The 25,397-nt window shown below is 42.7% G+C and overlaps 1 protein-coding gene across 4 annotated transcripts; it reads right to left on the reverse strand.

Annotated features, from left to right (window-relative positions):
- Positions 1-1,172: 1,172 nt before the first annotated feature.
- On the reverse strand, positions 1,173-25,397 carry LOC110527928 (dysbindin). Of its 4 annotated transcripts, none has more exons than XM_021609561.2 (5): positions 25,060-25,397; positions 22,748-22,848; positions 3,402-3,554; positions 2,276-2,419; positions 1,173-2,101 (listed from the first exon to the last, which is right to left on the reverse strand). In XM_021609561.2, exons 3-5 carry the CDS (start codon positions 3,520-3,522, stop codon positions 1,851-1,853), a joined length of 516 nt encoding a protein of 171 aa, XP_021465236.1. In that variant the 5' UTR covers positions 3,523-3,554; positions 22,748-22,848; positions 25,060-25,397; the 3' UTR covers positions 1,173-1,850. The 4 variants fall into 4 exon arrangements, with proteins under 4 accessions (XP_021465236.1, XP_021465235.1, XP_021465234.2 ...); XM_021609560.2 differs by having other exon boundaries at positions 2,270-2,419; positions 25,060-25,394; XM_021609559.2 differs by lacking the exon at positions 22,748-22,848.

The following is a 25,397-nucleotide window of genomic DNA, read 5'->3' on the forward strand; positions in this document are numbered from 1 at the left end:
CATGGACCAAGAATATTGTCTGAAGTTTCATAATTATATTTGTTTGTTAATGGGAAAATATGGGATTTTTTTTATTTCTTGAAAAGTTTATGTTTTGGAGATAATAGGTTTTCATCCAGGATGAATGTGTTTGGGGGTGGATGTGTGCTCATGTCAGTTCAATAGAGTGGCGAAAGAAGTTGAACAGCATTCCTTCTTATGCATATATTTTTCAGATTAAATCTGCCTAAGGTAATGCATGTGTGGTGAACAATTAAACCCGCATGTCAAGCTGTCTCACATTCAATGAGCTTGTTTTGTATATGCACATTTGCATTGATGTTTTGGGTGAAAAAGAATACCTATTTTTTTTTAAAGCAGAGGTATTAAGTCTAACAGGTCCTGGGGACCTGTGAACAGTGTACATCTAGCCTACAAGCAAGCCCAGTACCAGGGTTCCTAAATTACTTTGCCTCCCAAAATGTCTAGATTCACAGGGGAGCCACTGGAACAAACACTGGATGTTTGAACATGTGATTAGAAGTCAGGTGATTGGGATCTGGAGAGTGAGCTACGTTCAGGGGATCTAGGTGTTTGAGAGTGTGAGCTGGGAAGTGGACTGGAAAGTGAGCTGCATTCAGGGGATCTAGGTGTTTGAGAGTATGAGCTGGAAAGTGGGCTGGAAAGTGAGCTGCGTTCAGGGGATCTATGTGTTTGAGGGTGTGAGTTGGAAGCAGATGTTAGTATTGTGTGAAAATGTTGTGTGAAAGTATTTTTACTGTATGTCATTATCACACACTATTTAGTTCGGGTCTCTGCACCCCATCACTGTGAGGTATTGTTTGATTTGTGACACACGTCTTTCGGAGCTCTGGGTTTCCCGTGATTTTACGCCTCCCGTGTCTCACTAATGACGCCTTTTGCCTATTCCCTGCCTGTACTTTAGCCTATCAGATTTCCTGTTATCTCCCTATTGCCTGATCTCCCAGACTAGCTTTTTCCTTGCCTGTACTGTTTCCTTTTTGGACCCCCTGTGTATGACCTTCTGCCTGCCCCTGGACCCAGCTACCTGCCTACTCCTGTGGTCCTTTGCAATAAACACCTGCAGCACCCTGCGCTTGAAACCAGCTCTCTGTCTCCCTTCCTGTTCATTACAAATACCTCCACACACACACAAAAAAGGAACAAAAATAATTGTTTGCAGGAAACAAATGTTATTTTTTTATTCCTATTCATAGTTAAAATAAATGAACCTTAAGTCAAATTAAATTAATGCACCACTAAGCACTATGTACAATATGTCCTCATTTGTGGCAGGTGTTTTGGGTTGGTTGAACATTTTAGGGAATATGGGAACTAAGGGCCATATTTACAAAGCATGGCAAAGTTGTGCACAGTTCATATGTTTCTCTCTAAAGAAAAAAAAGTTCTTACAAAAAAAATATTAATTCTCTACATCTTTATTTCCTAAATTATTCAACCTTTATTTCAACCTGGTTAATACAGATGATTACATTTTTTACTAACACTCAGTTGTTCCGATCTGTAGTATAGTAAAGCCTGCTTACACACAAAAATGTCCTTCCCAAAACAGTACCACACATTGCCAGATCTTAATAGGATGCTAAATGAGGAAATAAAAAGGAATGTCCTGTCATCTACATTCCAGAAGTATAAATGGGGACAAGCTTGGAGAAGAGTTGGCTTTATATGTACAGTTCAGGCAAAACAAAATGAACAGTAAAGAAAAGGCTGTGGAAAGTGTCAGTTGTCTTGCCAGTCCATGGAAGTGTGTGTGTCCAGTTTAAGTGATACTTGTAAGCATCAGTAAGTCCAAAATGTTACTGAATATTGGAAGTGAAGGAAGGCGCCTAGGAAGAGAGGATAGACCGATTCTTCTCCTCATCTTTCCCTGGGGGTGATCCCATCAGCAAGACGGTGTCGACATGCACATCTTCATCATCTGATTGGATGACTTGGGTGTCCCGTCCGTCCTCATTGGTGTTCTGGCTGTTGGTGGAGGAGGTGGAGGCCACGCGGAACTTCCCATCACAACCGTCAGTGTAGTGGAGAGAGCGTCCCTGGTTGATTACCTTATCGTTGTTGTTGTTTCCATGAACTACTGTAGGTAAAATTAAGGGGATATTAGACAAAAGATTCTCAGTGCTACGCTCAATATTGCAGTTAGTGTTGCCAGCTAGTATAGAGGAGGGTAAAAGCCTCGACTCTCTGCCAAATACTACACTATCAACATAGGACGGCCTCAGACTGGCGTCTCCCCTCCACTCACCTTTACCTGGCAGAGGGGAGGCCAGCACCCCCTCATCCCCTCCAGAGCCGAGGAAGACATCCAGTGCTTCCTGGTCAGAGATGTCCATGAGGTCCATCTGCTCCAGCATGTCCACATTAACCTCCATGGATGAGACACTGCCAATGGGAGCTAACAACAACCCAAGAGACAACCGTGAGGTGATTAGAGGCATATAATGTCAGTTTCACTTCTCATAGGAAATGTTTAGCAACATTTAGAAACTTTCACGTGTGTATATTGAACAAAAATATAAATGCATCATGCAATATTGTCAAAGATTTTACTGAATTACAGTTCATATAAGCAGATCAGTCAATTGAAATTGATAAGGCCCCAATCTATGGATTTCACATGGCTGGGCAGGGGTACAGGCCCAGCGAATCAGAATGAGTTTTTCCCCACAAAATGGCTTTATTACAGACAGAAATACCACCCCCTCCCCTCAGACGATCACGCAGGTGAAGAAGCCGGATGTGGAGGTCCTGAGCTGGCGTGGTTACATGCGGTTGTGAGGCCGGTTGGACGTACTGCCAAATTCTCTAAAACAACATTTGAGGCGGATTATGGTAGGGAAATAAACATTAAATTATCTTGCATCAGCATGCCAATTGCACACTCCCTCAAAACTTAAGGCATCTGCGGCATTGTGTTGTGTAACAAAGATGCACATTTTAAAGTGACCTTTTATTGTCCCCAGCACAAGGTGCACCTGTATAATTATCATGCCATTTAATCTGCTTTTTTTTTAGGCCACACCTGTCAGGTAAGGATGGATTATCTTGGATAAAGGAGAAATGCTCACTAACAGGGATGTTAACAATTTGTGCACAAAATGTGAGAGAAATAAGCTTTTGTGCGTATGGAACATTTCTGGGATACTTGTTTATTTTTGTTCAGAGTAATATGGCGAGTGATAGAAAGCGAGTACTTGAATTGTGCGGACTTGGATATAGGGTTATGGATAGGGTTTGGGTTGAGCCATGGTTTGGACATTAATCTAGGGTTAGTGTTAGGGCTTAGCCAGGGTGTGGACATGAATCTAGTGTTAGGGTAATGGCTAAGGTAAGGGTTGAGCTTGGGTATGGACATGTGTGATGCTGACTGCGCTCACGTCTCTTATAGTCATGAATCTGCAAGTGGGCAGAGGACAGGTAGACATCCACATCGTGCTGAAAGACCTCCTCAAAGAAGCGCTGTCGCTCTTTCAGTTTCATCTGCTGGGCTGCGTCCATTGCTGGGACCCTCTGAGCATGCTCGGTCTCCGCTGGCACAGAGAACAACAGAACATATCTGTCAGAAACTCTGGTCAAACGGTCTGCAAGATCAACACTCCCCAAAGCTGCAAGAAACAATGTGAATGCCAGAAAGGGGTAACACTGAACCATAGGAACAAGAAATTACAGGAAAACCCAGCCTTTACTGTAATCACAGGTTTTGGGGCTGTGAATTTTTGGCTTTTCATGTCCTCTTGCAGACTTGTTTTCCTTGGTACCACTCAGTAGCAGACACTTTTAGCATAATGTAGATAGAGCATGCATATGCAACATTTCTTACTAATGCTTTACGGTGAAATATGATTGGTCCTGTAAAACATATCACACATTCTCTCCTTTGTTTTATTCATGAAACAACAAGTTTTAGGAACTCAGTTGGGGTATCAGCTTACTATTGAGAGTAAGAATAGTAGAATAAACTGGGTGCAATTTAGAAATGTGGTTTTGCATCAGCAGTTGTGCATTTTCTCATGTTATGTCAGACATTGACAGTCAGTCAATTAGCCATGTCAGCTAACAATTTTTAGATTGGTAAATTAGGCTAGCCAGCCATCTAAACTTGTAGTAATCATTGCCGAATCCCGACCAAGAACACGAGAAGGGAGCAAGCTACAGTGCATTCGGAAAGTATTCAGACCACTTCCCTTTTTCCACATTTTGTTACATTACAGCCTTATTCTAAAATGGATTAAATACAGTGTTTTCCTCATCAATCTACACACTATAACCCATAATGACAAAGTGAAAAACATTTTATTTTTCAAATGTATTAAAAATAAAAAACAGAAATACGTTATTTACATTCAGACCCTTTGCTATGAGGCTCAAAATTGAGCTCAGGTGCATCCTGTTTCCACTGATCATCCTTTAGATGTTTCTACAACTTGATTGGAGTCCACCTGTGGTAAATTAAATTGATTGGACATGATTTTGAAAAGCACACACCTGTCTATATAAGGTCCCACGGTTGACAGCGCATGTCAGAGCAAAAACCAAGGCTTGAGGTAGAAGGAATTGTCCTTAGAGCTCCGAGACAGGATTTTGTCGAGGCACAGATCTGGGGAAGGGTACCAAAGAATGTCTGTAAAATTGAAGGTCCCCAAGAACACAGTGGCCTCCATCATTCTTAAATGGAAGAAGTTTGGAACCAACAAGACACTTCCTAGAGCTGGCCGCGCAATCAAACTGAGTAATCATGGAAGAAGGGCCTTGGTCAGGGAAGTGACAAAGAACCCGATTGCCACTCTGACAGAGCTCTAGAGTTCCTCTATGGAGATGGGAGAACCTTTCAGAAGGACAACCATATCTGCAGCACTCCACCAATCAAGCCTTATGGTAGAGTGGCCAGACGGAAGCCTCTCCTCAGTAAAAGGCACATGACAGCCCGCCTGGAGTTTGCTAAAAGGCATCTAAAGACTCTCAGACCATGAGAAACAAGATTCTCTGGTCTGATAAAACAAAGATTGAACTCTATGGCCTCAATGCCAAGGATCACGTCTGGAGGAAACCTGGCACCATCACCTTTAACCCCAACACTTGTCACAAGTAAGGAGAGAGAGAAATGTTTACTAAACCAGTCACGGTAACTAGGCTTCTCCAAAACTGCGCTCTGATGGTGCATATGGTTATTAGTAGTGGGGATGTTTTTCAGCGGCAGGGACTGGGAGACTAGTCAGAATCAAGGGAAAGATGAACAGAGCAAAGTACAGAGAGATCTGTGATTAAAACCTGCTCCAGAGCGCTCAGGACCACCCAGGGGGCATGCTTCTCCCCCATACCTGAACCTGGCTTCACCTTTAACCCCAACACTTGTCACAAGTAAGGAGAGAGAGAAATGTTTACTTAAGGTTTAAGTACACAATCATATTGCGCAACATTTCTATAGGCGCGATAAAACAGTTTTTATGGCCTCTTTTAAAAAGAGGATCCAATCAGCTTTCTATAGGCTAGGCCTACTATATTTATTTCTCAACTCCAAATATTAAGCACATTGCTTCGATTTACAACAGGAGTATAGTCTACCTGACTGGCATGAAAATAAACCACGGGGAAAATCTCACCTATTCCGACAGGTGCATGATAATGGTCCATTCTAAATCATAACACATTTCACACATATATTATTTAGTATATGTAAAGACAAGATTCAAATAGTCTGATGAGTGATGATATTATCACTTGTGAATGATGTATTATCACTTAATGATGCCCTGCATGTGCAGTAAGGTTTACCTTCCAACAAGACAATGACCCAAAGCACACAGCCAAGACAACGCAGAAGTGGCTTTGGGACAAATCTCTGGATGTCCCTGAGTGGCCCTGCCAGAGCCTGGACTTGAACCCGATCTAACATCTCTGGAGATGCTTGAAAATAGCTGTGCAGCAACGCTCCCCATCCAACCTGACAGAGCTTGAGAGGATCTGCAGAGAAGAATGGGAGAAACTCCCCAAATACAGGTGTGCCAAGCTTGTAGCGCCATACCCAAGAAGACTCGAGGCTGTAATAGCTGCTTATTAAGGTGCTTCAACAAAGTACTGAGTAAAGGGTCTGAATACTTATGTAAATGTGATATTTCAGTTTTATATTTTTAATAATTTAGTAACAATTTCTAAAAAACTGTTTTTGCATTGTCTTTCTGCGATTTTACGTGTAGATTGATGAGGGGGAAAACCAATTTAATCAATTTCAGAATGAGGATGTAACCTAACAAAATGTGGAAGAAGTCAAGGGGTCTGAATTCTTTCCGAAGGAGTCATCATAAATGTGTGTGTGTGTGTGTGTGTGTGTGTGTGTGTGTGTGTGTGTGTGTGTGTTGGAATATCAGTGTGCTTGAGTGTGTAGATTCTTGTGAGTGTGCATAGAGAGTGCAAAAATAAAATATGTCAACTCAGATAGCCCGTGTAGCCATTTTGTTAATCTATTTAGCAGTCTTGTGGCTTGGGGATAGAAGCAGTTCAGGAGCCTGTTGGTGTCAGACTTGATGCACTGGTAGAGCTTGCTGTGTGGAACCAGATGGAATACTCTATGGCTTGGGTTTCTGGAGTCTTTAACAAATTTCCCAGGCCTTCCTTTCACACTGTCTGATAGAGGTCCTGGATGGCACGAAGCTCGGCCTTCACGACTGTGCGGGAATGTGTGGACCGTTTTAAGTTCTTAGTGATTTGGACACTGAGGAACCTGTAGCTCTCGGCTCGCTCCACTGCAGCACAGTTGATGTGGATGGGGGCGTGCTCACCCCTCCGTTTCTTGTACTCCATGATAGGCTCCTTTGTTTTACTGACATTGAGGGAGAGGTTGTTGTCCTGGCACTAAGAATAAACCCCTGTGGAGTCCCCGTGTTGAGGATCAGCGTTGCAGAGGTAATGTTGCCTACCCTCACCACCTGGGTTCCATCCGTCAGAAAGTCCAGGAACCAGTTGCAGAGGGAGGTGTTCAATCCCAGGGTCCTAAGCTTGGTGACGTGCTTGGAGGGGACAATGGTGTTGAATGCTAAGCTGTAGTCAATGAACAGCCTTCTCACATACAGCTCAAGTCCGAAGTTTACATACACTTAGGTTGGAGTCATTAAAACACATTTTTCTACCACTCCACAAATTTCTTGTTAACAAACTATAGTTTTGGCAAGCTTAAAAATCTGGTATGCGCCCAGGTAGGACGCCAGGTGGTGCCTCTAGAGGGGGGGGGGGGGTACTGTCACGCCCTGATCGGTTTCACTTGTTTTTGTGATTGTCTCCACCCCCCTCCAGTTGTCGCCCATCTTCCCCATTATCCTCTGTGTATACAGTGGGGCAAAAAAGTATTCTAAACTTTTGTTATTGACCAAATACTTATTTTCCACCATAATTTGCAGATGAATTCATTAAAAATCCTACAATGTGATTTTCTGGATTTTCTTTTCTCATTTTGTCTGTCATAGTTGAAGTGTACCTATGATGAAAATTACAGGCCTCTCTCATCTTTTTAAGTGGGAGAACTTGCACAATTGGTGGCTGACTAAATACTTTTTTGCCCCACTGTAATTCACTGTATCACAATTACAGTGGGAAAGAAGTGTACATACACTAAGTTGAATGTGCCTTTAAACAGCTTGGAAAATTCCAGAAAATTGTCAGGGCTTTAGAAGCTTCTGATAGGCTAATTGACATCATTTGAGTCAATTGGAGGTGTACCTGCGGATGTATTTCAAGGCCTACCTTCAAACTCAGTGCGTCTTTGGTTGACATCATGGGAAAATCAAAAGAAATCAGCCAAGACCTCAGAAAAAAATTGTAGACCTCCACAAGTCTGGTTCATCCTTGGGAGCAATTTCCAAACGCCTGAAGGTACCACGCTCATCTGTACAAACAATAGTGCGCAAGTATAAACACCATGGGACCCCGCAGCCGCCATACCTCTCAGGAAGGAGACGTGTTCTGTCTCCTAGAGATGAACGTACTTTGGTGCGAAAAGTGAAAATCAAAGAAACTTGTGAAGATGCTGTAGGAAACAGGTACAAAGTATCTATATCCACAGTAAAACAAGTCCTATAACGACAGCAAGGAAGAAGCCACTGCTCCAAAACCGCCATAAAAAAAGCCAGACTACGGTTTGCAACTCCACATGGGGACAAAGATCATACTTTTTGGAGAAATGTCCTCTGGTCTGATGAAACAAAAATAGAACTGTTTGGCCATAACGACCATTGTTATGTTTGGAGGAAAAAGGGGGAGGCTTGCAAGCCGATGAACACCATCCCAACCATGAAGCACGGGGGTGGCAGCATCATGTTATGAGGGTGCTTTACTGAAGGAGGGACTTGTGCACTTCACAAAATAGACGGCATCAATGGGAAGGAAAATTATGTCGATATATTGAAGCAACATCTCAAGACATCAGCCAGGAAGTTAAAGCTTGGTCGCAAATGGGTCTTCCATTTCCATATTTCCAAAGTTGTGGCAAAATGGCTTAAGGATAACAAAGTCAAGGTATTAATGTGGCCATCACAAAGCCCAGACCTTAGTCCTTCAGAAAATTTGTGGACAGAACTGAAAAAGTGTGTGCGAGCATGGAGCCCTACAAACCTGACTCAGTTACACCAGCTCTGTCAGGAGGAATGGGCCAAAATTCACCCAACTTATTGTGGGAAGCTTGTGGAAGGAAACATTTGACCCAAGTTAAACAATTTTAAGGCAATGCTACCAAATACTAATTGAGTGTATGTAAACTTCTGACCCACTGGGAATGTGATGACAGAAATAAAAGCTGAAATAAATCATTCTCTCTACTATTCTACTATAATTCTGACATTTCACATTCTTAAAATAAAGTGGTGATCTTAACTGACCTAAGACAGGGAATTTTTACTAGGATTAAATGTTAGGAATTGTGAAAAACTGAGTTTAAATGTATTTGGCTAAGGTGTATGTAAACTTCCAACTTCAACTGTAAGTATTCCTCTAAGTGGGTGAGGGCAGTGTGGAGTGTAATTGAGATTGTATATGGATCTGTTGGGGTGTCAAATTGGAGTGGGTCTAGGGTGTCTGGTATGTTGGAGTTGATATGTACCATAGACAGCCTTTCAGAGCACTTCATGATTACAGATGTGTGCTACAGGGCGCTAGTTATAGTGGCATGAAGCCTTAGAGTTCTCGGGAACAGGAATGATGGTGGTCAGCTTAAGACGTGGGGATTACAGACCCGGACAAATAGGTTCAAAGTGACTGTGAATATGCCTGCCAGCTGTTCTGCGCGTTCTCTGAGAATTCAGGACCTGTATACCATCCAGCCCTGCTGTTTTGCAAGTGTTGACCCAATTAAAGACCTCAGTCGGCCTCAGAGAGCAAGATCACTCAGTCCTCTGGGTTGGTGGGGGCTCTCACGCATGGCATGGTTGTTATTGTTGAAGTGTGCATAAAATGCATTGAGTTTGTCTGGTAGAGAGACTTCGTTGGGCAGATCCACACCGTAGGCAGATCTCCACCGTCAGTAGGGGGGCCAGTAAAATGTTTTGCTGCAAGGTGTGGGGCCACCCAACCAAATCTCGCATAGGGCCCCCAAAATGCTAGAGCCAGCCCATTCTACATAAAGCTAATGCTTTTACTGTTGCAGACCCATACATTTCCTGACCAGTGTGGATGGCTTGAGAAATCAAAACATACAATATTCACACAGTACCACAGTGTACTGTGTTAATCGCTCAGCACCCACCAATTGCTTTGCAAATGCCAACTGTCAATTCCCTAAGTTAATCTTGTTTGGGATACAATGCAATCACATTTCCCACCTCATCAGCACCATTGTAATAAAGCAAAGTGCTGCTAGAGCCAGGGGAGTGGACAGCACACAAGTGTGATACGCAGGAGACAGGAAAGAGAAATGCAGGAACCCAGAATAACCTGAGGAATGCCAGTGTGTTCATGGCTCAGAGTAAATCAGGTTACATCACCTTTTATGGTGGGCTCCCTGAACACATCACGTGTACAGACTGACAAGACATATTCTCCCACTGTCAACATAAAACTCAATCTGTAAACACAGTCACTAATGGATTAGCGATGGAACATGGACATCATAAAGTGACATGTACACACATTTGAGCAGACAGCAGATTGATATACATTGGAGATTTCAACACAGCTCTGTAAAAGTGTTGCCCTCGCTCTGTCCTCTCACCACATCCATATATTGACCCCCTACTCTGAAAAAAAGTGTCTAGGGATTTAGGCATAATGAGAAACTACAGGCAGGGATTGGGCTAATTGGATGAGGTTTTTAAATAGGGAATAATGTAAATATTATCTGGCTTGTGCTATGAGCACTGATCACACACAGGCAGTGGTGCTATTAGCAGCACAGTACTTAGGCTCTGAGCAGCTGAGGACAGAAAGGGATCAGGATAGAAACAATGACAAGGGAAAGAGGAACTAGGACTCCGACCACAGGACTGCAAGCTCCAAATGGGTGTCTGATTGTATTTTCACATCGTCTTCAGAAAATGTTTTTTTTATCCTTGCTGAGTCATGACAAGGAATCACATGAAGCAGTGTTGCTTCTGTTTGTGTATGACCATGCTTCTCAGTAAGCAAATGGTGCAGTATAATGATAATACCAATAGTGTTCCTCGTTTTCCTTTGTATGCAGAATGATTCAAGCCCATCTGAAAAGGGCAACAGACTCCCCCCAGTCCAGTCTGCTGTGTCAGCCCCAGCCTCCCTGTGGGTCCTGTGGAGTCCTCTGTCTAGTGATAGCAGGAGGCAGGCCTGTCACAGCAACTTCCTGTCTCCTTCAGTCTGACAGCCCTGTCCTGGGGCTTCGGGTCAGCTGGGGAGGAGAGGGGAGACGCCTCACTCACCCCCTGGGCCTGTCTGTCTGTTTGTCTGCACCACTGGGCATCTGTGGGTAAACACTAAGACACTGAGCCATGTGATGGAGAGCTTCTGACACCAGCCCAAGAAAACTCTCAGAGCTCCAGAGGCACAAAACCAAAATGACACAGCAAAAATACAGAGCTGGTGAGATGTCTACTGCGTCCTGCCAAACATTAAATGAGTTGTGGCGGTTCATAACATTGGTATTCTGTGTGCTCTATGGGTTACAAGTTTGCAGTCATGGAATTAGGCCACAACTGTGCTTCATCTTAGATTCTATCGCTCTGTGTATGTACACGACATAACTCGTTACATTGAGCAACATAATTTCATCCGTCACTTCTATTGTTAGTGTGCAGGCTAACACCTATCTGACCAACTAAGCTAAACTGAGGCATGTAACAAGCCGATATAATTAGAAATATGTCTTTCCCTCCTTAAGCAGTCTCTACTCTCCTCTCCTTTCTTGTCTTCTCTTCTCTTATCATCCCTTTTTCTCTCCCCTCGTGGTCATTGTTAACATCAAGTGATGAGAAATCATTTCCCGGCATTTAGAACTGTTTTCATTGTCATTTCCAACTCTGTATTTTCTAAAGGTCAAGTCTCCCAGAGCTGCTTTTTATGTAACCAACAGAGAGAGAAGGATAGTGTCCCTCTTTTTACTCCCCCGCAGAAAGCAAAGCATGGTGCGAGTGATGGAGTTACGATTACGTCATGAAGTCGTACGACAGAGCCCACTGAAACACTCTCACCATGCAGGCTGCTCTTTTTTCAGCCTCAATCTGGGAGATCATGTGAACTCATGCTGTGGGTCTACAGACATATACAATAGAAAACTCAACGGAAAATCTAATACGTCATCTGATTTCTCAATTTTCTCAATGCTAGGCTGAAAAATAAGCCTATTGTGATGTTTACTGCATCACTAGTGTGTACGGAACCCAAACGCATCACAATGTGATGTCATAAAGTTATTACCTGTAATGCATCATTGGTTTCTATGGAGACCTACAGATGCCGGATCTTAACTTGATCACTCTTTTGTCGCTCATTGGGATCAAGGCTTGCAATCAAAATCATTTTCTCTCTAACTTGCTCAAATGCTAAGCCTAGGTCCGATTACTGCAACATTCAAATGTACAAAAATGTACCTGAAATGCAGCCATACACATAGACAACCCAAATTTGATATAGCTTAATAACACAAAATAGACATTGGTCTCCACGACATAAAAGTGTCTAGTGGATCCAAGGGTACGAAGGGAGTTTAATTGGGTGGTATAGCAGTTAAGGCCAGCACGCACACATAGGCCTACTGTATCAGTGTGGGTTTGATTCTGGCCCATGCCTTTCTGGCACAAATAACTCAATCCCCCGATTGACCTGATGTAGTTACACATCTCAAATATGGACAGTCCAGGGTATTGTACCCCAGAGCTTGATAAGAGATGCCCATACCAAACACTTTTGGATAACATAAATAGGAAACAAAACAATAACAATCAGTAGGTTACACCAACAATAGTTCCCATCGAGGAGATCAGGATTCTTCCAGACTGGTCTCCTTGTCCAGTGGTCACTATCCTCACTGCCTTACGCCAAAGTAACCCAGATTCTTCCAGAGTAAACTACAACTTCAACCTCCTCACGGTCATGGCCTCAAAGCTGCCAATCCTGCTCCTCACCATCATACATGAGGAACAGCAAAGGTCCCCAGGAATCTCTATTGGGCTGGCAGCTGCTTGGTGTGCCGTCCCCATCACCTACCCCTTCGGACAACAAAAGAACCAAGACCACTGAGGAGAAACCATCTGGCAGCCCTGACAGTGTACATGAAGTGGAGAGAGTTTCTTCAGCGAGAAGTTACATGACGCCTGACATCACAACCAAAGCTGAGACAACCGGCGCTTAACAGCAATACAGACAACTGCTTCTCTACGGCAACATAAACACATGATCAGACCCCAATCTCTGTTACGTCTAGTAATTTTAACCCTTGTCATTTATAAATGAATGCATATTGTCGTTATAAGATACGTGTAAGATAAGAGAGGCACAACAATACAAACTGTATGTTAGCTCAAGCTCTTAACATTTGTCAAAAAAAAGAAACCTCAATGGGTCAGGGTCTCTTTACTATGTCCCCCGTCAGGTATAGATGGCATTCAACAAGGTCACTGGAGAGGTCTGCATGCTCAGACCAGAGCTGTTCAGTGTAGGCATGGGGAAAGAGAGTGACTCCTTTTTCTCTTCTCACAGTCTTACACAACCAGATAACCAGACACTGTGTTCTCTCATAACGGCACAGTGGAAGCCATGCTGACAAAGCAAGATGCCAGACAGAATTGAGGCCAGGCATCTGAGGAGGATGTCCAACATGAACTTGAGTTCGTTTTGATTTCTGGGATATCAAAACATGCCAGGGTGCATCTCAAAATTCTGGTGAAATGACCAATATCTTAGGGCTCTTTAAAAACAATGTCTTAGATGTAAAGTCCCCTGTTTTGGGGACCTGCGTGGTTATGGTTCCGGTCCCAACCGACATTTCACTTATATATTGATATGTGGTCACCATAGATCAAAATGGCTTGCAATGAGCGGTAACCCTAATTCTCACAGGTGTATGTTTCTTCTGCCTGTGTGAAGTCCATCAACTCCTGGCTGAACACTACCTCACAGCATATGCCTGGAATCCTTACATTGTAATATGGTTTCGCCACTGTAGCATATTCAGAGATCGATTTATATCCAGTAATCTAAAGGAATTTATGGACTTGAAAGAAAACACACTTTCTGTTTGTCATAGACGAACATGATTAATATGAGATAAAAGGCAAGTTCAAGAAGCCATGTTCTGTGAGACTTTAAAAAAATATGCAAATGTTCTCTCAAAATAAATATATGAGGTGTAATCTAATAGTCATTTTATAAATTGATTATACTATATTTAGAAGTAATTTTAAGCCTTATTCCTAAACACAGCTAAAAAGAAATGTCCTCTCACTGTCAACTGCGTTTATTTTCAGTATCTCGAAGGCTGCATCTCCTCCTCATTGACTGCACCACATTTGCCAGTTCCTGCTGTGAGATGTTACCCCACTCTTCCACCAAGGCACCTGCAAGTTCACAGACATTTCTGGTTGGAATGGCCCTTGCCCTCACCCTCCGATCCAACAGGTCCCAGACGTGCTCAATGGGATTGAGATCCACGCTCTTCGCTGGCCATGGCAGAACACTGACATTCCTGTCTTGCAGGAAATCATGCACAGAATGAGCAGTATGGCTGGTGGCATTGTCATGCTGGAGGGTCATGTCAGGATGAGCCTGCAGGAAGGGTACCACACAAGGGAGGATGTCTTCTCTGTAACGCACAGTGTTGAGATGGCCTGCAAGGACAACAAGCTCAGTCCGATGATGCTGTGACACACCGCCCCAGACCATGACGGACCCTCCACCTCCAAATCAATCCCGCTCCAGAGTACAGGCCTCGGTGTAACACTCCTTCCTTCGGCGATAAATGCGAATCCGACCATCCCCCCCTGGCGAGACAAAACCGCAACTCATCAGTGAAGAGCACTTTTTGCCAGTCCTGTCTGGTCCGGCGACGGTGGGTTTGTGCCCATATGTGACGCTGTTGCCGGTGATGTCTGGTGAGGATCTTTCTTACAACAGGCCTATAAGCCCTCAGTCCAGCCTCTCTCAGCCTATTGCGGACAGTCTGAGCACTGACGTGTCTTCCTGGTGTAACTCGGGCAGTTGTTGTTGCCATGCTGTACCTGTCCCACAGGTGTGATGTTCGGATGTACCGATCCCGTGCAGATGTTGTTACACGTGGTCTGCCACTGCAAGGACAATCAGCTGTCCATCCTGTCTCCCTCTAGCGCTGTCTTGTGCGTCTCACAGTTCGGACATTGCAATTTATTGCCCTAACCATATCCACAGTCCTCATGCCTCCTTGCAGCATGCCTAAGGCACGTTCACACAGATGAGCAGGTGTTTTTCAGAGTCAGTAGAAAGGCCTCTTTAGTGTACTAAGTTTTCATAACTGTGACCTTAATTGCCTACCGTCTGTAAAGCTGTTAGTGTCTTAACGACTGTTCCACAGGTGCATGTTCATTAATTGTTTATGGTTCATTGAACAAGCATGGGAAACAGTGTTTCAACCCTTTACAATGAAGATCTGTTCAATTATTTAGATTTTTATGAATTATCTTTGAAAGACAGGGTCCTGAAAAAGGGCCGTTTCTTTTTTTGTTGCTGAGTTTAGTTTGTTGAATAGGAAATACATCATATAAAATGTAACATTCTCATATTTTTATCATATTTGTACTGTGTACAAAAGTGACTACACCTCAGTCATTTATAAATATTTTTACCAGAATGTGAGATTTGAACCTTTCTTGGAGTATGCAGAATTACTCGTTATTGTTTATGGCCCTCTCATGATAAATAATTACTTTTGGGGATTAAATAGAATAGATTTTTGATTACATTTATTTAAATTGAAGAGGTTTATAAAGGTCCAATGCAGCTGTTTTTAATCACAATATCAAATCATTTCTGGGTAACAATTAAGTACCTTCCTGCAAGAACCTTGCTAGGACTGTCTGGGAGTAGTCTGAGTGGGGAAGGGAAAACTGAAAATATGCTGTTATTGGCAGAGAGGTTTGGAGAAAACAATGTATTGGTCTAGCTAATTTACAGCCTGGTGATGTCACCAGGCAGACCAAAACTCCATCCCACCAAAACAGGCTGACATTTCAGGCGATCTTTTCAAACAGCTTTTACACTAAATGTCCTTTGTCATAATTTTTGAAATGTCTGACTATTATTCCTACCTCACAGTGTGGAAGAATTTTTGACTGCACAGGCCTTTAAAAAACCTAATGCAATGGTATATCTTAGCGCTGGCAATAGCACTATAGGTCTGGGTGTGTCAAAAATATTTTGGGTAATTTCACAGTGGGAATTATGGGCTCAATAGCTGATAGCCCAAAAGTGCTGGGTTTTGATGAATAAATAAGTTGTATGTGTGTTGAGGCTTGGCCCTTCACTGGTCACTCAGAACATGTTCCATGGCTAAATATGTGCTTGCTTGAAGTTGTGTATTTACAGTATTTTGTTATCAGCTCCAATTGGAATGTTTCTCTGTTATACACTGAGTGTTCAAAATATTTGGAACACCTTCCTAATATTGAGTTGCACCTCCTTTTGGCCCATGTTGACTCCAATGCTTCCCATAGTTGTGTCAAGTTGGCTGGATTGCCTTTGGGTGGTGGACCATTCTTTATAAACACGGGAAACTGTTTAGCGTGAAAAACCCAGCAAAGTTGCAGTTCACCTGGCACTTACTACCATACCTCTATCAAAGGCACTTACATCTGTGTCTTGCCCATTCAGCCTCTGAATGGCATACATACACAATCCATGTCTCAATTGTTTTCAGTCTTAAACATCTTTCTTGAACCTGTCTCCTCCCCTTCATCTACGCTGATTGAAGTGGATTTAACTGGTGACATCAATAAGGGATCATAGCCTTCATAGCTTATGTCATGGAAAGAGCAGTTGTTCCTAATGTTTTGTACACTCAGTGGAAATAGACAACCGAAACAAAATGTAGGCCTATCCCATGTTTGCTAAATATGTTGAACATGTTTGCAGTCCATATTGTTGTAAGTAACAGCAATAAGAAAAAAAATATTAAAACAGCATTAGCACTGATACACGCCTGCTGTACTCTAAATTGCAATTATTTCTGACAACTAACAGAAACCTGCTGCGCGCGTGCGCCATCGTGCATAAATGTATTTTGTCCCCCCACACCGATCGCGACACGCAGGTTAAATATTTAAAAAAACTCTCAACCAATTATATTAATTTGGGGACAGGTCGAAAAGCATCAAACATTTATGGCAATTTAGCTAGCTAGCTTGCACTTGCTAGCTAATTTCTCCTATTTAGCTAGCTGTTGCTGTTGCTAGCTAATTTGTCCTGGGATATAAACATTGAGTTGTTATTTTACCTGAAATGCACAAGGTCCTCTACTCCACCAATTAATCCACACATAAAACATTCAACCGAATCGTTTATAGTCATCTCTCCTCCTTCCAGGCATTTTCTTCTCTTGACTTTATATTACGATTGGCAACGTTCATAAATTACGTGCATTACCGCCACTGACCTATTTCGTCTTTGTCACCCACGTGGGTATAACCAATGAGGAGATGGCACGTGGGTACCTGCTTCTATAAACCAATGAGGAGATGTGAGAGGCAGGACTACCAGCGCAATCTGCGTCAGAAATAGAACTGACTTCTATTTTACCCCTAGGTAACGCTGGCGCGCGCAATAATTTAATAATTTAGATTTCTACATTTATTTTGCGACGCGAGCGGTGTAGTTGGCCTGTGAGCCATGGATAAGCGTTGACATTAAGCACGATTAAATTCACTTATGACAAGACCTAAAAAGATGATGAATAAATATAATAAAATGAAACTTGTTTTAAATAACCTATGTCTAAATACAGTGACAGGCACCATAATTGCTCCCCATGGGAATATGATATTGAGACAACGTAGGCTATAGAGGGTTTTATGAATATCTAAAAGCTGGAAAAAAAAGCCATTATAAAGGGGAATGTCTACTCACCGTTCTACTGCTTCCAACGGTTTCTGTCTCATATCATGGAGACTGCATTCACGGTAAATGCTGCATATGTCGGCTCAATCGTAAATTACCATTTCAATTGCTTCAGCTATACAAATTGAATATGACCCGTCACGTCAGTGCAATAGATCCTACAACCTGCTTGACATTGATGCATTGATGTATTTTTCTTAGAGGCCTGGGACCTGGCTTATACATGAGCTAAAGGGAGAGTAGTTAAAGATGCTTTTCTTCCTATTCCATTTAGTTACCATCTAGTCACCTTAAATCAATAAGGTGTGGGAAACTCACAACTGACCTTTTCAACCTCTGATCAGTTCCCTAGGTCACACAATGATGTGATCACAAATGTCCTGGATTGATGAGATCACTTTTCCGGTCAGTCATTCTCCATTCCCTACCCAAACCCCCCCAGTTCACATCACAAGCGATCCAGTGTGACAGCCAGCAGGCAACACAGAGTGGCTATTCAGGAGGGAGGAAGAGGAGGGAGGGCAATGAGAGAGGACTGGGACAAAAAGGATGAAGGCAGATTGTCTGATTTTCTTAAGACAGGTTTTTTCACAGTTTTTACTCCCTCCCTCCGTCTCAGTGAATGCAGTGGGAGTTGTGGAAGGGACAGAGTGTAGGATTAGGGCTCAGTACCAGCTGGACGTGTGAAATTTGTCGGATTCAGACAGAGCCGGACATGTCAGCGTGCTCACTCTACCTTCCCACACAAAGACAAACACAGATCTGACAGTAAAAACAAAAGAAGTGCAAAAGCAGGGATGTGAGGGAGTGGGCCTGGGCCTGATTCTGAAGACTTGATGCGAGTGAGAGGAAGTTATTTTACTCAATGGGCATGTAGGGAAGGGTAGGAAGGGGTATCCCATTACATCAACAACGCACTGTCCCTCCCTGTATTCATCCTCACATTAGACCTTAGTGCCAGCCAGATACTGAGATACTGAGAGGGTGATGATCGGAAGAGCCTCAGAACAACAAACAGTGTTTGGGAACAAAACATGGATGATTAGCTTTGCAGATGATCCAGATGCTTTTGGGTTTTAGATCTTTCACCCGGGCTGCTGGTTTGTGGCCCTGCTAGAGCAGCTCTGAAACTAAAACCCTTATGGGAATGGCCACTTCCTTCTGTGCAAACTAATTATAGACTAGTTTGCCAGACTCTCATGTTGAGGGAATTCTCTGCCATACAGCAAATTAAACCAGTGTTAAACCAAAACCACAGGCATCATTCTCATATTTCCCAGCATGCTCTATTGCAGGTAGATTTTTAAAATTGTTTCAATAACCATATTTTTGATTAATTAATCTTATGCTATTTATGTACAGTATAACATACATTTTAATAAACTAATCCAATCTAATTACTTGGATTTATTGCACCCATTACTGAAATAGTTGTTCCAGTTTACATGCTTTAGGTAGTCTCATATCTTAGTCATTCCAACCCGGCAGTCGTTCTAAATTTGGAAAGAAAATTCAAAATGTTGGAATTACACATCACTCTGCAAGTCTCTCATCCTCTCTCTTTCTCTCTCCCTCCCTTCACCAGGCAGTGACTCCTGACCAGATGCATCAGGACCAACAAGACGTGATGTAATGCTGTTTGGGGAGATGAGACTGACCTTTTAATGTTGCTGAGGGGGTGGGAGGGCGACAGGAAACATTTTATTTTAACATGGACCATCACATCACTTGTTCTGGAGTCAAGTCAGGAGGGAAAGTGGACAGAACACAGAGAGGAGTGAGAAAGGTCAGATAAAGAGTAAATGTTTCAATGGAAGTACAAAGGAGGAGAAAGGAGGAATGTATTTTTTAAACCCTTGTTTTACCAGGTAAATTGACTGAGAACTGGGGATGATTAGGTGGCCATGATGGTATGAGGGCCAGATTGGGAATTTAGCCAAGACACCAGGGTTAACAGCCCTACTCTTATGGTAAGTGCCATGGAATCTTTAGTGACCACAGAGAGTCAGGACACCGGTTTAACATCCCATCCGAAAGACGGCACCCTACACAGGGTAATGTCCCCAATCACAGCCCTGGGGCATTGAGATATTTTGGGGGGGACCAGAGGAAAGAGTGCCTCCTACTAGTAATCCAACACCACTTCCAGCAGCTTCTGATCTCCCATCCAGGGACCGACCAGGACCAACCCTACTTAGCTTCAGAGGAAAGCCAGCAGTAGGATTTAAAAGAGAAGCAAAAGGAATTGGTGTGGAATAGACAGGGCGAGCCAAGAGAAGAAATGTGACAACTCTGATTGGGGCTCATTAGCAGAGGATGTCTTGCTGTTTTGACAGGATGAATTTTCTGCTGCTCTCATCATCACATTCCACTCTCAGCAGTCTAGTAGCTGGCTAAAGCAGGCACTATGGAGATCACCAGCTGGCCATGACTGCCTCTAACTGGAAATTCACTGGATAAACTGCTGAGAATCAGGGGTCAACATTTAAACAGCTTCAGAAAAACTAGCTTTACCATCAGATTATATGAAGCCCTGTGCAATTACTTTGTTAATTGAAGAGGTTTGGTAGGTGGTAAACTGACCTCGGTGGCAGGCAGCAGCCTCCCTTTCATAAAACAAGATGCCTCGTCGTTTTTTTCTTTACACTGCTTATTTTGGGTAATTTTTTTGTATCTTCCTGCTCTCTCCGGAAACTCCCATTTGGGCTTGGTTCCAAATGCAAAGAGAGTGAATTATTGATGGTGAGAGTTGAGCAGTGTGTGTGTTTGTTTGGATTGTGTGTGTGGGGTAGGTAAGCTTTTTGCAATGGGTTGAATCACAGCCTGGCACCACCACATATCTCACTCAGTAAACACCACAAAGACATTATGAACCCCCTTCTTCCCCCAGCACAAACATACACACCCCGAACAGACAATAGGACCTTTTATGTGTCAGTCAGCCTCAATCTCCTGTCCTAGTGCCCTCTATGTGGTCCATGAGCAGAATACTGGTCCACAATGGACACAAGCAGCTGACATCTGAGAAATGTCTCCATTAGACTACACTCACTCACCATGAATGTGCAGGTTTAGCCAGGAGTGTTGTGGGAGTGGATGTATGTGTCGGTCAACTGAGCTCCCGCCATCGTGAGTTGAAGACTCCAAGTCATAATCAAATGATAACTCATTACCAGCCCTTTGGCAATACATAAACTGTCCAATTGTTCATCTTCCCTGGTGTTCCTGGAACCTATTTGTTGCGGATCCTCTTTTTGTGATGAATAGTTCAGATTGCTATTTTCATATCAGTGGGGAGTGTCACTGAAATGTTTGGCTAAACCCAATAGAATAGTTCTGGCCTTGCACTGATCTATCATTTCTCAAATCTTGTGCTGTCAAGAGCCTGCCCAGCTAGCACAAAACGTTCTGAGAACCATATGTTTCTTAGAGCTTGTTGAGAGCTTGGTTGTCCTATGGTTATTTAGCATACAACCTTTTCACAATGTTCTTGGAATGGTGCAGGATACCCAGCTATCACAATGTTCTGAGAACAATAAGTGGCATTTTAGGTACTTCAGCATAATGTTTTCTACAGGTTTCCTCATGGTTCCATTGGAAGTCATGTTCTTTGAACATTAAAAAAACTTTACATGAAAACCACAAGAAAACATTAATGTTCTAAGAAGGTTATAATAATATTATTTAAAAACATTCACGACCGTTCAAAAGTTTGGGATCTCATAGAAATGTCCTTGTTATTGAAAGAAAATCACTTTTTTGTCCATTAAAATAACATCAAATTGATCAGAAATACAGTGTAGACATTGTTAATGTTGTAAATGACTGTTGTAGCTGGAAACGGCAGATTTTTTAAATGGAATATCTACATAGGCGTACAGAGGCCCATTAACAGCAACCATCACTCCTGTGTTCCAATGGCACGTTGTGTTAGTTAATCCAAGATTATCATTTTAAAAAGGCTAATTGATCATAAGAAAACCCTTTTGCAATATGTTAGCACAGCTGAAACCTGGTGTCCTGATTTAAAGAAGCAATAATACTGGCCTTCTTTAGACTATTTGAGTATCTGGAGCATCAGCATTTGTGGGTTCAATTACAGGTTCAAAATGGCCAGAAACAAAAAACTTTCTCCTGAAACTCGTCAGTCTATTCTTGTTCTGAGAAATGAAGGCTATTCCATGCGAGAAATTGCCAAGAAACTGAAGATCTCGTACAATGCTGTGTACTACACCCTTCACAGAACAGCGCAAATTGGCTCCCGTGGTCAGTAAAAAAATTACAAAAATATCTTGTTAAGTGTGTTCAGGTCTGTTGGCCACGCCCAGTAATTGGCCACACCCAGGTCTGTTGGCCACGCCCAGTAATTGGCCACACCTGATCTTTTTAATGAGTGTTTGTTTCCTTTGAAGTAGGGTCTGTTTGAAAAGACTAAAATGAACAGCTTCGTATAAGTAAAAAAAAACATGGCATGCTAGCTCCATCCTGGTGGCACAGTGGACTAATGTCATGGATAGAGAACAGAATATCGTAGGCTCGAATTTCCCCGACGCCGTGCCACAATAAAACATTTATTAATTAATGCCTAAGCAAATTCATTTCCTGGAGTTCAAAACAGTTCACTGGACAGAGGTTGCTCTCTGGTTTTGTGATGAATGTTGTGGTTGAATTTATTCTGCCACTGCGTCTTCTTATTGTCTTGGCCTTAGGCCTATGTATCACAGTGTCAAAGCATATTAACTAACAGGTTATAGAGCAAAAAATGAAATTATCACAACACAGGTTATTATCACAACACAGGTTATTATCACAACACAGGTTATTATCACAACACAGGTTATTAAATGGCTTTTTCTTCTGGCTTGGCTTCCGCCGTGATTTTACCCACACATCACTACTGATGGCTTCATTCCCAGAACCAATGGGAAAACAACAACTTACGTTTACACATTCTTCCAAGGAATGCTAGCTGGGTGAGTAGTAGTTAGTAATTATCCTGCCATAGGTCTATGGTGAACAGCAAAGACCTGAAACCAATCCACTATGTACTTCCCATACAATGAATAATGGGAGTGATACCTGTGTTGATGTGGGAGAGGTTTCCAGCATATATTGACAGATTTATGAATAATGAATAATAACTGTATTGTTGTATTTAATTAACTACAATATGCTTATAGGCATTCACATGTACCTGGTCTGAATCCGGGGTTGTTTTTCACCAAGCAGAGGGTGGGATTTTTTTATTTCACCATTTAGGCCAGTTGAGAACAAGTTCTCATTTACAACTGTGACCTGGCCAAGACAAAGCAAAAGCAGTGCGACAAAAACAACAACACAGAGTTACACATGGAATAAACAAACAGTCAATAACACAATAGAAAAATATGTATACAGTGTGTGCAAAGGAGGTAAGGCAATAAATAAGCCATATTGGCGAAGTGATCACAATTGAGCAATTAACACTGGAGTGATAGATGTTCAGATGAGGATGTGCAAGTAGAAATACTGGGGTGCAAAAGAGCAGAAAAACAAATATGGGATGAGGTAGGTAGTTGGTTGGATGGGCTATTTACAGATGGGCTGTGTACAGGTGCAGCGATCGGTAAGCTGCTCTGACAGCTGATGCTTAAAGATAGTGAGAGAGATATAAGTCTCCAACCAGTGATTTTTGCAATTAGTTTCAGTCATTGGCAGCAGAGAACTGAAAGGAAAGGCGGCCAATGTAGGTGTTGGCTTTACGGATGACCAGTGAGATATACCTGCTGGAGCGTGTGCTACAGGTGGATGTTGCTATGGTGACCAGTGAGCTGAGATAAGGCCGAGCTTTACCTAGCAAAGACTTATAGATGACCTGGAGCTAATGGGTTTGGTGACGAATATGTAGCGAGGACCAGCCAACGAGAGCATACAGGTCGCAGTGGTGGGTAGTATATGGGGCTTTGGTGACAAAACGGCTGGCACTGTGATAGGCTGCATCCAATTTGCTGAGTAGAGTGTTGGAGGCTATTTTGTAAATGACATCGCCAAAGTCGAGGACCGGTAGGATAGTCAGTTTTACGGATGATGGAAGATTTGTTCAAAGCGAATTAAGAGGATTTGGTCTTTGATCTGAGGGCTGCATAGATTAAAGGATATGAGTGGAAATACACATGTGCACGTATATTAATACATATTGATACACCCCCCTCGTCCCCAGGCTAATTGCTACCAAATAGCATTAGAAAAATAAATATCTGGTTGATCAAGTTGTTGGTCAGCCATGCTTAGGGACAAACTACAGTATCTACACTGCAGCAGTAGCAGTCAAAGTTAAATGAGTACAGGTGCACTAAAAACAGACTTGTGTTGTGACCATCGCTCCATCCTACAGTGGGCTGTGTCACTATGAGGACAGTACCAGGCTGTGTCTGCCTCGGTGGGAGGCTGGCTCCGTTTTAAAGGAGCACTCTGGCAGCAACCATCCTGTCTGTGACCATTCAATACCAACTCCGCACTCACTTCATAATTCTCAGCCCGTCATCTAACTTTTCAACAGTGTGACAACAGCTGTTCAGTCCTCCAAGCCAACCCAAACTGCTGTGCCTCCAAACATAACATTCCCACACAATTCAGTCCATACAGACAGGGCACTGGGCACCGGGACTGGTCAACGCAACAGATGGAAGATGTCTTCTCTCACAGTCATGTTCTGATCCAATTTAGCCCCAGACGCCACTGACTGACTGACAAATTAAATTACCCCTATCTGGGTTTCTCTGTGAGAGCACAGTCTGTAGGACAGTCTATAGCCCTATGTCACTGCAGTAAATCTGTTCCCATAAGAGATAGACACACAATCTCATTAGGAGTTAGAGATTTATGCCAGTGAAACCAATGGATGCCTTTGTGGCCCCAAACCAAAATTAGAATATATCCCTTTAAGAACCCTCAGCGGCTTGAGTAGAGTCCCACTGATTACAGCGGGACAGTATATACGGTGATGATTCAACATTCTTGTTTTTATTTGGTCAGGAAAGCATGTACAGTATGCCAGCCTTAGTAACATCAAAACAGCAGGTCCTTACCATATCGGCTGAACATTCAAAGCATCCAACACCGACACTGGCACATTTAAATGCTCAAACACCACCAACATCAACAACAACAACATCAACCACAACAGGAATCAGTATTTCACCCATGATTACTTCAACAGGTTCTGTTGATTGTGGCTTGATTTATGTTTCTCTTCCCTAAATATTGAATGTGTTTGTCTGTCTGTAAAAGCTAAAGCAGATAACCAAATATGGACAATAATTTTTCTATGTATCTTTCTGCTCAGCAATAGGGGGATTACAGTAAATGAACCTATGTAGAAAGTTAATAAAAACAGTACAGAACAGAATAAATTACAAAAATGATCTGTAATAACTTATGGCGTATTCACACAGTGACACAGTCTTTCCAACTCCTACACATTCAAGCAGTTGTTGAGAGAGCTAAATAAGCTGTAAAGTTACTCACAGGGTAGACGCTTGTTGTGGAGGTTTGCCCCAGATGAGCTCATGGTGCTCGCAGATTCGGACAGAGAGCTGCAGAATCAGATAAGATGTGCTGTTGAGGAGGACTGGAGGGTCAGTTCACACAGTCAGGCACAGAGATGCGATGAGGTGGGGAACAATCAGCCCTCCAGAGCTTTAGCAGGACAGCTCATCGCCCTCCTCCTCTCCTGGGACAGAGAGACAGAGTCAAAGCACTCCTAAGAAAGTCACTGGCTCTCTCAAGCACACGCTCTCTCTTCTACAGGACCCTTCTCCCTTAGTGTACTCAATCAGTCAACTAAAGTATTTGGATGAGGACAG

The sequence above is a fragment of the Oncorhynchus mykiss genome, chromosome 7 (assembly GCF_013265735.2).
Source record: "Oncorhynchus mykiss isolate Arlee chromosome 7, USDA_OmykA_1.1, whole genome shotgun sequence".
In the NCBI taxonomy this organism is placed as follows: Eukaryota; Metazoa; Chordata; class Actinopteri; order Salmoniformes; family Salmonidae; genus Oncorhynchus; species Oncorhynchus mykiss.

Bases quoted from the DNA above. Each gene is read 5' to 3' on its own strand.
- LOC110527928 (XM_021609558.2), bottom strand. From the start codon at position 25,102: ATGAGCTCATCTGGGGCAAACCTCCACAACAAGCGTCTACCCT. The intron at 2,420-3,401 runs GTGAGCGCAGTC...GGTTGTTGTTAG, and splicing joins GATTCATGACTATAAGAGAC to CTCCCATTGGCAGTGTCTCA. The intron at 2,102-2,269 runs GTGAGTGGAGGG...TTTTACCTACAG, and splicing joins CTCCCCTCTGCCAGGTAAAG to TAGTTCATGGAAACAACAAC.